At 45.8% G+C, this 12975-nt stretch overlaps 1 protein-coding gene across 1 annotated transcript in view; it reads left to right on the top strand.

The window, feature by feature from the left end:
• LOC116837349 (bMERB domain-containing protein 1-like) overlaps nucleotides 1-12975 on the top strand; it is a 52170-nt gene that overhangs the window by 28270 nt on the left and 10925 nt on the right. Inside the window, exon 3 of the mRNA XM_032801684.2 lies at nucleotides 12339-12412. Coding sequence (XP_032657575.1) covers nucleotides 12339-12412 — 74 coding nt within the window. The remainder of the gene's footprint in view (nucleotides 1-12338; nucleotides 12413-12975) is intronic.

Below are 12975 nucleotides of genomic sequence, written 5' to 3'. Positions count from 1 at the left end.
TTAAAGATCATAAAAATGCCAGTATGAAATTGGGCCATGTGTGCTAAACACAGAATCATGGAAGAAGGAGGAAATAGCATCAATCTGTTTAACTCTGTTGAGACTGCGCCAGGTAAACCATCTTCAGCAACAAACAGATCCTCAGAGGTATTTCAGTGCCTGGCCCATTCATTTGGGGATCTGGGTCCTCTTCACTAGAAATATATAAACTAATAAAAAAGAACTGAGAAAAGAGCAAGGGAGATGTTTAAAGCGCTGGAAGGATTCATTTATGGGGTACGATAAATGTCTATAGCTCCCTCCCACTGTAAATACATGGTTCTAAAAATTAAAAAGACTCCACTGAGCATGCTCCAGCCCCAGATCCTGCCCCCACTTCTTCTTCTTCTTCTGGATGATGGAAATTTAGAGCAACAACTATAATTTTACGTTCAGGTGGGTAAGCCAGATAATTGCATTAGGAGTAGCGGAGTGTAATGCTCCTTCCTATTTGTGAATAAGGCATAAGTCGTTATATGTTCCACAGTCTGTTCTGAGTGACCACAGTGGAGCACTGGAGAGTTTTTAATTTTCCATTGGTGCATCAAGTAGCCACATATGCCATGGTTTGTGCGGATGTCCTTTAGGGTTTCCTATAAGTTTTGTGGAAGATCAAGGGCAGGAATCTGAGCCCCACAGAGCCTCACACATGGTCGGCATGGCACGAGAGCCCCAGATGGGATCATGTACCAGCAGTAGCCAACACTGTATTGGAATTCAATAGGAAACTGTGATTTCAAGTCGCAGCTCCTCAGCTGACTAGTATTAATAAAGGTGTGCCTGTCCCAGCCCTGCAGGTATCATTCATCCCTTCTACGAAGGGATGAGAGGTTTGACAAGGTCACTTCTGACAGAGCTGGGTATTGACCTTAGATCTTATGGGCATTTGTACACAGGGATGCTCAGAAAAGTTAAAATGATCTAGGAGCTGAAAGCCTGTGCTGGCACATGGGTGTAATTCATAAAGTCATGCAGCCCCAAGTGGCGGAGGACTTAAAAAATTGGTTGGTAAGAGAATGTGAAGCCCAGTGATGCCTGAACGTGGTGATATTCTGAACAAAAAGGGGTCTCAGCTGTTCTTATTGCTTCACACTGACTCAGAGGACTAGAATGGCTACAGCAAACTAAGGCTACTTTAGTGTCACATGGGTGACGGAAGGAGTTTGTGCACCTGAATTTATGTGCATTAACTTCCCAGCTTTAATTAGTTCATCTGAGTGCCCTCAGAGGGCAAATCTCATCCTCTCAGCCACACTGCTTATCAGAACCAATGTGCCAAATCTACGTGATTGGCTTGCTATGGGTAACTACTGGACACTGCCCTGTGGAGGCAAGAATAGGACAGTAACACCCAGGATTCCTGAGTTCCAACACTGCTCTGCTATCTAGCAATTAGTTGTGTAAGCCACTGGCAAAGCATGTGTCATGTCTCCCTCTAGTGACTGGTACACATGGAGGAAACAACCTATTGCTTCACAAATAAATCCTTTATCTCAAGTGATAGAGGGCTTTGCTGTGGATCTAAAGGCTTGGGGTTTTAGCTGAGCTGATGGTCTATGCAGGGCGTTTGGCACAATTCCACAAAATGGAATTTCAGGATGAGATATTCAAAAGCATCTAAGGAAATTAAGTGTCCAACTCCCATTGGCTTTCAGTGGAAGACAGATACCTAAATCCCCTAGTGCTTTTGACAATGCCACCCTCTGGGTTTTTTTTCAGTTTTCTTTTTTAAAAACATAGGAAATTACAAACAAAAAAACTCCATTAAAGCATGTTAAGATTGTAACCTCAAACACTCCAAAGTTAGGGAGTGCCAGAATGAAGGTTGCCTGTTCAACCTGTTCATTTGACTTATTTGTCCTTGTGTGTTATGATATAAGGTTGGCTTTTCAAAAGTACATAAGTGACTTAGAAGCACAACTCTCATGGCAAGTTAATGGAACTTCAGCTCTCGAGTCACTTAAGGTTTTTTTGAATCCTACCTAAGGTCTTTCATTGCATGACTGGTTGCTATTTATTCTACAGGAGTCCTTATTCATTCATGGCACAGGATGGTCAGTGAATGAGTCAGAGGGCTGCAAGAAGCCAACAGCTGTTCGCTGTGTTTAAGGCACTGGACTGGGCCCTAGAAGAGCTAGGCTCTGTTTCTGGCTCAGACACAGAATTTCCTGTGGGACGTTCAGCAGGACCGCACTACAGTGCTTGTGTAACTAGAGCTGGTGGGACTTTTCTGATAGAATGATTTTCTGGTGGAGAACCCAATTTCTGCAAAGTCAAAATATTCTACAGAAAAATTTTGATTTTGCTGAAATTATGAAATCCAAATTAATTTTTTCATTTTGGGTTGGTTTGACCCAAATCAGAATATTTCATTTTTTGAACGGACCCGAAACATTTAGTTTCTAATCAAGTTTAACAAAACTTTAAATTGCATTTTACTGTTTATGGTACATCGTCTTATGGGAGTTGTAATTCTGGCCCCCATTCTCTCCTGTGGGCCAGGCTCGCTGGAGGGCTACATCTCCCATAGGGCTATGTGCTGATTTCATTCTTACAGACGTGTGTGGTGAATCATTGGTATCACATGACTCTGGGTGCATTATGGGATTTGTAGTCTGACTGGGGGCTGGCCCATCCGGGAAACTGGAAGCATTGGAGTCCTGACAGCTCCCATAAGTCTCCAGACTCATGTGACTCCCATGATGCATCACCATATGAAGATAGAGTTTAATCTTTACATGACTGAAAATGAAACCTTTTGGGTTGTTTCAACAAACCCAAATGAAACACCTTGATTCTTGCAATGTCAAAATGTTACATTTATGTTGAAAATGTTGGAATGACACATTTTGACATTTCTGAATCAAAATACCTCAGAATTTCTGTACCAAGGAAACTTGAAATTTCAGCTTTTCATCCTGTTTTGCAATGACAAAATAGCGTTTAGCAGAGCCCTCACATGCTACCGTTTGTGGATAAATACCACACAAATGGTGTATTAGTTGTAGTGAGTTTGTTGGCTCTGAGCTAAAAGTTGCTTGTAAAGAACAGTGACCCCTTTTGCCAGCTGGCACCACAGCTTGCAACCTAAATAAAAGTTACAATGTGACAAGAAGTGGAAAGCAGACAATGAGGCCTGGGGAAATACAGGAAAAGAGGGCGAGGGATAGAGAAATAAGGTTATGAGCGTACATAGAGCTTGTCTACACTTAAAATGCTGCTGTGGTGCCACTGTAGCACTTCACTGAAGATGCTACTTATGCCAACCGGAGGGCTTCTCCTGTCAGCGTAGCTACTTCACCTCCCTGAGAGGCAGAAGCTAGGCCGATGAGAGAATTCTCCTGTTGACCTAGTGCTGTCTACACTGGGGGTTAGAGTTGGCTTAACTATGTCGCTTGGATTTTTCACACCCCTGAGTGACGCAGTTATACCAACCTAATTTCCTAGTGCAGACCAGGCCTTAGCTTAGCAAGATTCAAACACAGAAATGTATATAAATAGTGAGAACATCCTGGGTTTTGGTAGTAAGGAATAATAAAAACAAGAATTTTAGAAGGGGTATATACACACCAGATTCAGGGCACAAGCTAATTTCTAAGGGAGCCGGAATAAATTTTCCCTGGAGGCAGGTTATCCTGTATCTGCCTACTACTTTGCACCTGCCTCTGAAGCATCTGGTTCTGTTCTGTGTTGGAGACAGGCTGCTGGGCTAGATGGACCCCAGATCTGATCCATTCTGGCAGTTCCTATGTTGAGGTAGCTCTGTGCAATGTCCTCCTTCCCACTCCCATCTCTAGTGGTTTGTTTCTTTGTTTTTCCCTAGCCTAGCAGCTATTCTGTTTTGTGCGTTTTGATCTATTGATAGTACTTTGAAGGCACCTGTCATCATTAAGCAGTAATGGCAATGCAAAGGTTTTTTCATGCAACCTGAATTCTATGGTTAGCTAGTACGTAAATGAGTGGGATGAGATGGAGAGATGCTAGAGAGCTGGCTTCCTGCTCAACCTATGCACAATTCTGAAATTAGCACCTCTGCAGCTAGTCAATGGCCAGCACAGCAGCTGGAGAATACTCTTTAAAACAAGCTTTTAACTCCCCACTCTGCATTATTTGCTTTGAGCTTGTTGCCATCCAAAGAAATCAACGAGCTGCTGGACTCCGCAGAAGATGATGGAGTCCAGAGGAAATATATATATTTCCTGCAGCTGGTATATTTTGCTTGTACAGCAGAGCCATACAGCTCCCTGTCACTGTAGCAGCACCACTAATGCTCTTCTCCTTTCTATTTATTGCTTTTCCCTTCCCTAATTAATATTTTGGTGTTCTCCGCTCTGCTGACAATGCTGCAGCTTCAGGCAGTTCTGTCCAAACACGATTTATTCCCAAAGGGGTGAAGGATGGTGAATCACAGCCGACAGGGTTGTTTGAACTGCAGAATGGATGCTTAGCAACCCACACTTTAAAGTGAACTCAAGACATATCAGTTGAAGGCAGCACAAGCTAATAAGTAGCGGAATCTATACAGCTGCTTGTCAGTCAGAGCACTGGGACTGAATACCTAGAAATGCCAACAGCATTCTCACAGATTAAAGGCTTTTCTGGAGGACTTGCAAAACATCTAATGGGCTTGAGCATATCCCAGTGAGTCCAAACCATGACAGCATTCTACGGCATCAGTAGGGTATTGCAAAATGTACAATGCTCAAGTTTTGTCTAGACTGGGAAAACGAGCTGTGTTGGTAAATGTGTCAGCTCACACCCTTTTATTAGCACTGTTTAACATCACTCACCTTTGTAGTGCAGACAAAGGCAACTACTTGGACTGGATTGGCTATCCTAGGTGTTGGTTAACATCCTGCTAATTAAAATATTTTAGTTAACATGTTTTCTAACACACATCATCTGCCCAGTTTGAGCAAAGCCGTGGAGGAGGGGGCGAGTCCCAGGTTCAGGTTCCTCTGTGTCAAGTTGGGTCCCCAACTCAGGTATTTATGAGGTGGGCTCTGGCCCTGACCTGGGTGTAGCTGCAGAAGAGGTGGGCCCCAGTCATGATGGTCTCTGAGGTGGGCCCCAGTGCAAGGGGACTTTGATGTAGAGGTGGGCCCAGGCCTCAGGTGTCTCTGAGGCAGAGATGGACCCTGATGACAAGTGTCTCTGAGGTGATAGTGGTCTTGTTAAATGAACAGGAATTGCAGGTGCTTAGCACTTCTGAGGATAAGGCCCTTAAATTGTATGCTTCTTGGGACATGAACCTTGCAAGGACTGCTTTCTTACAGATAGGCACAAGGTACAAACTTTAGACCTGGATTCAGAGACTGCTAGGCCAGAAGGGACCATTGTGATCATCTAGTCTGACCTCTAAAAGTTGCCCAAAGGCTGTGTGTCTTCAGATCATGAGTTTTAGTTTGGGCTTGTGTCTACTCTTCAAGTGACAGTGAAATGCCAGGCGTACCAACAGCGCAGTAGAAATAATAGCAGCAGAACACCAGCTACATCATACTATTACTAGCAGTTATTCCAAACGCTGGCCAGGTCAGCAATACCAGGTCGTTCATTGTGTCCCCGGGAGCCCCTCAGTGCCAACTGGCAGAGGGCACACCAGACCGTAACTCACATCAGGCCTGACATATTCAGGGTCCCAACTCACTGTTCTCATAATCTGTATGTAAAAGCTCTTATGTAAAGTATCCTATGCACTTGTAACACACTTGCATGACATATGTATGGGGGGGTTGTGTACAAAGAGTTACAGATGTTCTTAAAAGGTGTTTGGCAAGCAGCATATAAAGCCCAGCCTGACCTAGACAAAGGAATGGCTGTTTACTTATCTGAGCAGCCTGAGCTCAGAGGACATATGAGGTAAACACAGCCATCAAGCTAGAAAATGGGGGAGATGAATGCTTAACAGCCTCAACAGGGGATGGAGTCTGCACCCCCAGGAAGCCTTCCTGGCTCTTGAAACAGAAACAGTGAACTTTGGAGTAATATTAAGGGGGGCAAAGAGACATTTGAGTCATCCATCACCTATGGTACAAAGGGGAGCAGCCCCCTTTGAGTTCATGAAAAGTGGATCCTGTTGGCCTGGGAGGCAAAAGTATCTGTAAACGGACTATAAATGAGAAACCTGCTTAGACAGAGACTGTAACTTGCTGAAATTGTTTTAGTCACTAGAAAACGTGTTTTGTTTGACTTGTAACCATCTCTCTCTCTTTCACCCGTATCTATTATTCTTTACCTCTCTCTTCTTTCCGAATAGACCGATTCTTGTTTTATTACAAAATGTATAAACTGGAGAGTGAGTTCTCGGCTAACCTAATAGGCTGGTGTGTGTACTATGTACTTAATAACTAAGCAAAGCTCTTCCTTGCGGAGGCTGAGAGGGGTAAGACAGTGGCTTACAGTTCTGGGTACACCAAGAGAAGCATCACCATTACACCTGGATATGTTCATTTCTTGTCCTGCATGAAGTGAGGACGTAGTGCAGGGACATGGATATAATTTTTTAAAATATTCCAAACAAGCGAAAACCCCCAACCCCAGTGCGGAGGCAGCTCAGCTCCATTCACCTCCCAGGTGAATGTCTGAGCAGGGCCGGCTCCAAGCTTTTTGCCACCCCAAGCAAAAATATTTTCCTGTGCCCCCCCCAGCCCTGCCCCAACTCCACCCCTTCCCCGCCCCATTCCAACCCCTTCCCCAAAGCCCTGGCCCCGCCCCCGGGCATGCCACATGTCCCCTCCTACCCCTCCCACCCAGGCAGGGTGGAGAAGCGGAGCGGCAGCGCATTCGGGGGAACATGCGGCAGTGGAGTGGATGCGAGCTGGGAGGAGCAGTTCCCCTGCCGTCCCCCAGGGTTATTTCCTGCAGCCCTCCCTGCTCCCCCCATTGCTGCAGTTCACCTCTGTTCAGGGCCAGTTCCCGGCTTTTTGCACCCCAAGCAAAAAAAAAATAGAGCCGGAGTGCTGCCCCTTGAAAAGTGCCACCCCAAGCACATGCTTGGAGTGCTGGTGCCTAGAGCCAGCCCTGTGTCTGAGTCACCTCTTCTGCTAACCAAACTGGCCATCTGGCCATAGTGATAGATTGTGGCTATGAGCAACTGCCTGGCTGGCGAGGCTGGGAGCTCTGGGGGGATATACAGTGACGGCTTCTGTTAGAGTAGAACCATATCTGGTCCTGGGGCCACCCAGCACACAGGACTGCATTTCTTCTGCCGACGGAGTTGTTCTCTGCTCAAAGTTTGAGCAACCCCTCCCTGCCTGTAGTGGGCTTTCTAGTCCCTTCATCAGCACAGGACTGCTCGGGGCCACATGCATCAAGAGCACAAGAACCAAGCTATGCAGTGGCCTGTGGGGGAAGGGACCTGCTCCTTGATGCACCCTAGGAACAAGATGCACAATCCAGTCCCTGGTGTGCATGTGTGTTGTGACACTTGTTCCACAGATCTCCCATTCCTCTGCAATCACTGCCTCTGATACTGGCCTCAGAGAAAGAACTGATCATATGGTAGATGGAGCTATGCAAGAAAAAACCTGCCAGCTGCTTTGATGGAAAATCAGGCCTGATGGTCTGTGAATATGGAGCTAACCAACCCTGGGGAATTCCACTGTCATTCAGCAAGAGTTCAGTGCGGAATTAGAACTAACCCTCTAGTTGTCAAAGTCCATCAACTAGCTCTTAATTAAAGGGAAAAGTCTTTGGAGGCACATCTTCCTATCGGCATGGAAACCCAGCCAAATATATATGCAGCCAGCATCACTGCTGCTTGGCCAAGGAAATTCCCAGGGGAGCTGGGCTCCAAATGAACCGTAACTTGCTATTCCTTAATTTGTTATTATAACAATGAAAAACACATTGTACTGTTTGGGACAGCACTTTACATGCAAATCATTGAGGAAATGAGATGCTGCTTGGTTTTGACGCCTCAGGTGTGGAAACTGAGGTACAGAGAAGCTAAGTGATTGGGCCAAGGTAACAAACTGCCAGTCACAGACCTAGGATACAAAATCAAGACACCTGACTCCCAGGCCTGTGTGCCGACCCCGAAACACGAGTCACATGCCCATCAGAAGAGTCACTGCCCTGTCATTTGAAAGCACTGCAAGAAGGATTCACATTTTCCAGCATAGATCTATAGTTGCAGATTTGAAAAATCCATACAGATAAATGTACAGTGAAAGTCTCCAACTCATGGTCTTAGATGCCATGGAGCTTAGATGCCAAGAAAAGAAGGTGCCTTAGAAATACCATTGGGACAGATAGGGCCTGATACAAGGGCCAATGGAAATAAATGAAAAGACTCCCATTGATTTCTGTGGGCTGTGGATATGGCAATGAAGAGATGTAGTCTTGAGAAAGCAGAAGCTGGGAGCACTGGAGGAACACTGTTGTGATTATTGGACTTTAAAATTCACCCCAATTGTAAGCTTAAATGTAAAAAATGTGTGCAAGTTCATAAGATATCCCAATAGTCTAAAACTTTTTGCTTGTTTGGAAATCAGCCATGGAAAATATGGTCAGGCTGGTTTTAATAAATGGATATTATGAACAATGCAAGAGACAAACAGAGAAGCTGGATTAATGCAAACGAAAAGGGCCTGCCAATATCGTTCAAGAACTGTTGAAATCATGCTTGATAAAAGCAGAAGATGCGGAACCAGAAGTTAATGGACCAAAATTGGCATGATGGACAAAATACTGAGGGGCTGTCCACTTTTCCCTTTTCTGGTTTTCCTGAAAAGATCCTGAAAAAAAACCACATTTTCATCTCCTATCTCCCGTCCCAGCTGGCATTTCCGCTCATCTTCTCTGAGCCCAGGCTAGAAGGAACAGAGCGGACTGAAAGGCTTTCTTTCTCTGACAGGGGATGTTTTTTGTTCACAAGTTCTGAAAATCAACACATCATCATGACATCCTGTTCTTAGCCCATCAGTGGGGATACCTAATTGCCAGCACTGCAGAGTCATGTAAGAGCCGGTTCTGTTGCCTTGCTTTTAGGCTGCTTTTCATGCTCCTTTCTTCCTCCTATCCTGTCTCTCATTCTCTCGCCTTTCCATCCAATCCTGAAATCAGCCGTATTGCACCAGCACAGCAAGATGAGACGACCATAATCCTGCCTTGGCTAAGGAGAAAAAATACCCAATGGGATGACATCCCTGACCTGAAGGGGAGCCAGGGACCAAGCAACAGGTGCTGCGGTTGATCTGCCAGCCAAAGCATCCATTCGTGCCTGACCTGCCATCCAGTGGTCCAAAGACATCAACAAAAGCTGTATTTTCCCCCACATTTTCTATCCTACCTCTCCTTCACCTTCTGCGTGAGTGTCTCTGTTAGATACAGGAGAAGTAAATACCTTTCACCCGTCAGGACTGAATCTAAAATTAACCCACTTTCCTTTTCAACAAATGAAGATGGTTCTGAAAATAAAAGACGCTGATATTTTGCCTCCAAGAGGAGAAACACTTGACAGATTTTGATTGTGCAAAACAAACAATCATTCAGTATCAGTTTTAATATAAATTCTCATTTTAATTTCTTGTTCTTTCTTGTGGTTGATCCATAATTTTTCAATTTCACAATGAATGCTTTTGGGTGTTTGCCAAAGAACTGAGAAAAACCAAAGCCTCCGTATCACTGTTCGACAGTGAAAGAGTTTAGAAACACCTTTAACTCTTTTGGCCCTTCAAACCAGTACAACACACAGGGTCACGGTTACAAGTCTAGCTGCATCTCTGTCCTCTCACTGGTCTCTGAGTGCACCCCCACAGGTATCAGACATTGGGACTTTACCTCTCTGGGCTGGAACCATGCGATTCTCCCAGTCTCAAACCAGGCCCTGTGCTAGGAGACCCTGTGGATCAGCCATTCTTAGTCAGCAAATCCAGCTGGGTTTTGCATCTGTGGTTCTTCTCTTAGGGAGTCTGTGACCAGTGGTGAATCCGGTGACCGGTCAGCCTGCTTACACCACCATATTGTTTACTCTTAACAGTAGGAACAAAGCATAACATAAGAGAAGACAGGTTTTAAAACAGCAAAAGATCTACATGCATGTCTGTCTTACCTAATGGCTTCCCATTCTCTGGCCAGAAGCCTAGCAAGGCCTGACTTCTTCAGACACCCCATCTATGTGGGTCAGTCTAGTGCCCTGAATAGCTCCCCCGACCCTATAGCATGAGTCTCTTCTTATCCAGCCCGAAGTCCTTCCACTGTCAGTTGCCTGGGCTGAGGCCTTGCTGCCCAAAGCCAGCTTGATGAGTTCCATGGGAGCTCGAGCCAGCCTTCTCCAGGCCAATTGCTTCCCCATCATTTCGCATCACCCCCCTCAGTCTTTGCTGGGAGGGGACGGCTCATCTCAAGTCTTTGTTTTGCCTTCCTGTTTGCTTCCCAAGAGTCCTATTGATTTAACACAATACACTCATCCAGGTACCATCCCATACAACAATCTTGACACTCATACAGCACATAGAGCATTTATAAATTATTACAGAGCAGCCCCACTTCCATCCTGCACACACTTACAGTGCAGAGCTACAGGAGCACTGGCTTTCCCCTGCGACCTCCAGCCCCCTTCTCCACAAAGTCATTTGGCTCCTGCTGGATGCTGGGATCCCCACTTCCTGAGTCCAGCATGAGGCTTAGGATCTGACCTACTGCTGTTCTTCAAGAAGCAGCTGAAACTTTTTATTTCTAGCCAATGCTTGGTTATCGATTCTTCATTAGCGGTTATTGCTTTGTTTAGTTTGTTTTATAGCTATTAAATGAAGAGCCTGAGAACTGAGAACTGTGTGTAGCTAGGCAACTGAAAAGATGTGTTACCTTTCTGGCTTCTGTGCACTGCACCTTGCACAGCAGAGGAGTCTACCTGCTGCAGGGACAGCTGTGAGGCAGCTGGCGTTTGTGGTTCAGAATGTCACACAGTGAGTTGCTGTGATGTCTCTATCTTTCAATTTTATAACAACCTTGTTTGTTCTTTCTTTGTTGTTTTCCTTAATTTGAAATAAGAGTTCTAGTGACAGAATATATGGGGTTCTCTTATGTGTGGGAGACACAACAGAAGCACAGCTCTATAGAGGGCCCAGAAAAGGTGCTTTAGGAGAGGACTCTCTCAGGGGGCCTTCCCCCATGGTGGCTGTGCATTTCCCAACACACAGAGAGTGACTCAGTTGGCTAAAGGCCATTCTTCTGCAGCATAGGCGCTGACTCTGTGGGTGCTCCAGGGCTGAAGCACCCAGGGGAAAAAAATGGTGGGTGTTGAGCACCCACCAGCAGCCCCCCATTAGCTTCCCACTTTCTCCCAGTGTTTGCTGCCCACCGGCAGCCCTGCTGATCAGCACCTCACCTCCCTTCCTTGCGCCTCCCACCCGTCGCAATCAGCTGTTTTGTGGCATGCAGGAGACTTTGGGAGGGACGGGGAGGACCAAGGGTGTGGTGTGCTGGGGGGAGGGTACGGGAAGAGGCAGAGAAAGAGGTGGAGCGGGGAGCAGGCATTGGGAGAAGGGGTGAAGTGGGGGGAGGGAAGCATCCCCTGGCACATTGGAAAGTTAGTGCCTATGTTCTGCAGTTTCAATTCTAGAGGTCGCAGCAAATATAGCCTTGAAGGCTGTTAAGACACCTCCACAGTTGATAGATGCTGAGCCTTAGCCCTTTCTGCAGGAGAGTCTAAAGAGGTGAATCGAATACAAGCAGGCCTTATAAGGATAGACTCAGGGAGCTCAATCTGTTCAGCTAAACAAAGAGAAGGTTAAGGGGTGACTTGCTCATAGTCCATAAGGACCTACATGGGGCACAAATGTGTGATAATAAAGGGCTCTTCTCAGTCCAGCAGACGGAGGTATAACAAGAGTCAATGTCTGGAAGTTGAAACTAGAAATAATGAGTATGTGTTTAACTGTGACCATAACTAACCACTGGAACAACTCACCAGGGGGTGTGATGAGTTCTCCACCACGGGACATTTTAAAAACAAGATGGGATGTTTTTCTAAAATATCTGCTCTAGTTGAAACTGGAATTAATTCAGGGAAGTCCTCTGGCCTGTGTGATACAGGAGGTCAGACTAGATGATCACAATGGTCCCTTCTGGCTGCCTAATCTATGCATCTGTGTGTGAGAAAAATCATTGAAACAATAAGTAATCAATTAGATCATTTGGCCCTCGGGCTGGACAGCACGAAATATCCCAGTGCTGTTTCAGTGAAAAAGTGTTCCAGCGTCTCTGCACTGACATAATTAGGTTGACATAAGCTGCCTTACGTTGACCTGTGTAGTGTAGACCAGCCATAAGTGGTTTCGTTTGTGTCTCTGCAGGATGGATGACATTCAGCTTTGCAAAGAAATCAGTCGGCTGAAAAAGGAGCTCCAGAAACTCATCGCACTCCCAGGTGAGGTCCAGATACTTTGGAAAGCTTCTGCGGCTTGATTCCAAAGCCCTTGAAGTCGATGGGAGTGCTTTTGATCAGGCCCTTTATTCCTGGATGTGCTCCTACTAGGTAACAGGCAGGACTCCAAAGGTTCAGGCGATCAAGTCAGATGAATAACCAGACATTTGGATTCAACTCTGAACCTCTTGAGTCTGCAGAGTTGGCCTGGGGCTCTTTCACAAAAGCAGCCCTTCTTGCAATGTTGCTGGGACTTTCTTTTCCTGGCTAGGTTGGAATTGTCCCCAGATCATCTCTTTCTGTGGCTCTTTGCCTCTTCCTCTGGGGCAAAATCAGCATTTGGTCCTGCTAGTGAAGGCAGAGGACTGGACTCAATGACCTTTCAGGGTCCCTTCCAGCTCTATGAGATAGATAGTTCAACACCTAAAACCTCTGGTTCAGCCCAAGCTCAGAGAGGCGGAAATAACAGAACCATCAGAGCCCCATCTTGTGGCAGGTATGTACTGGGAATCTACCTAGTCTACTTGTAAATAAGGGTTACATCTAACAGATCCATATTCATAGCT

The sequence above is a fragment of the Chelonoidis abingdonii genome, chromosome 13 (genome assembly GCF_003597395.2).
Source record: "Chelonoidis abingdonii isolate Lonesome George chromosome 13, CheloAbing_2.0, whole genome shotgun sequence".
Taxonomy (NCBI): Eukaryota; Metazoa; Chordata; order Testudines; family Testudinidae; genus Chelonoidis; species Chelonoidis abingdonii.
This window is presented reverse-complemented; position numbering and strand designations above follow the sequence as displayed.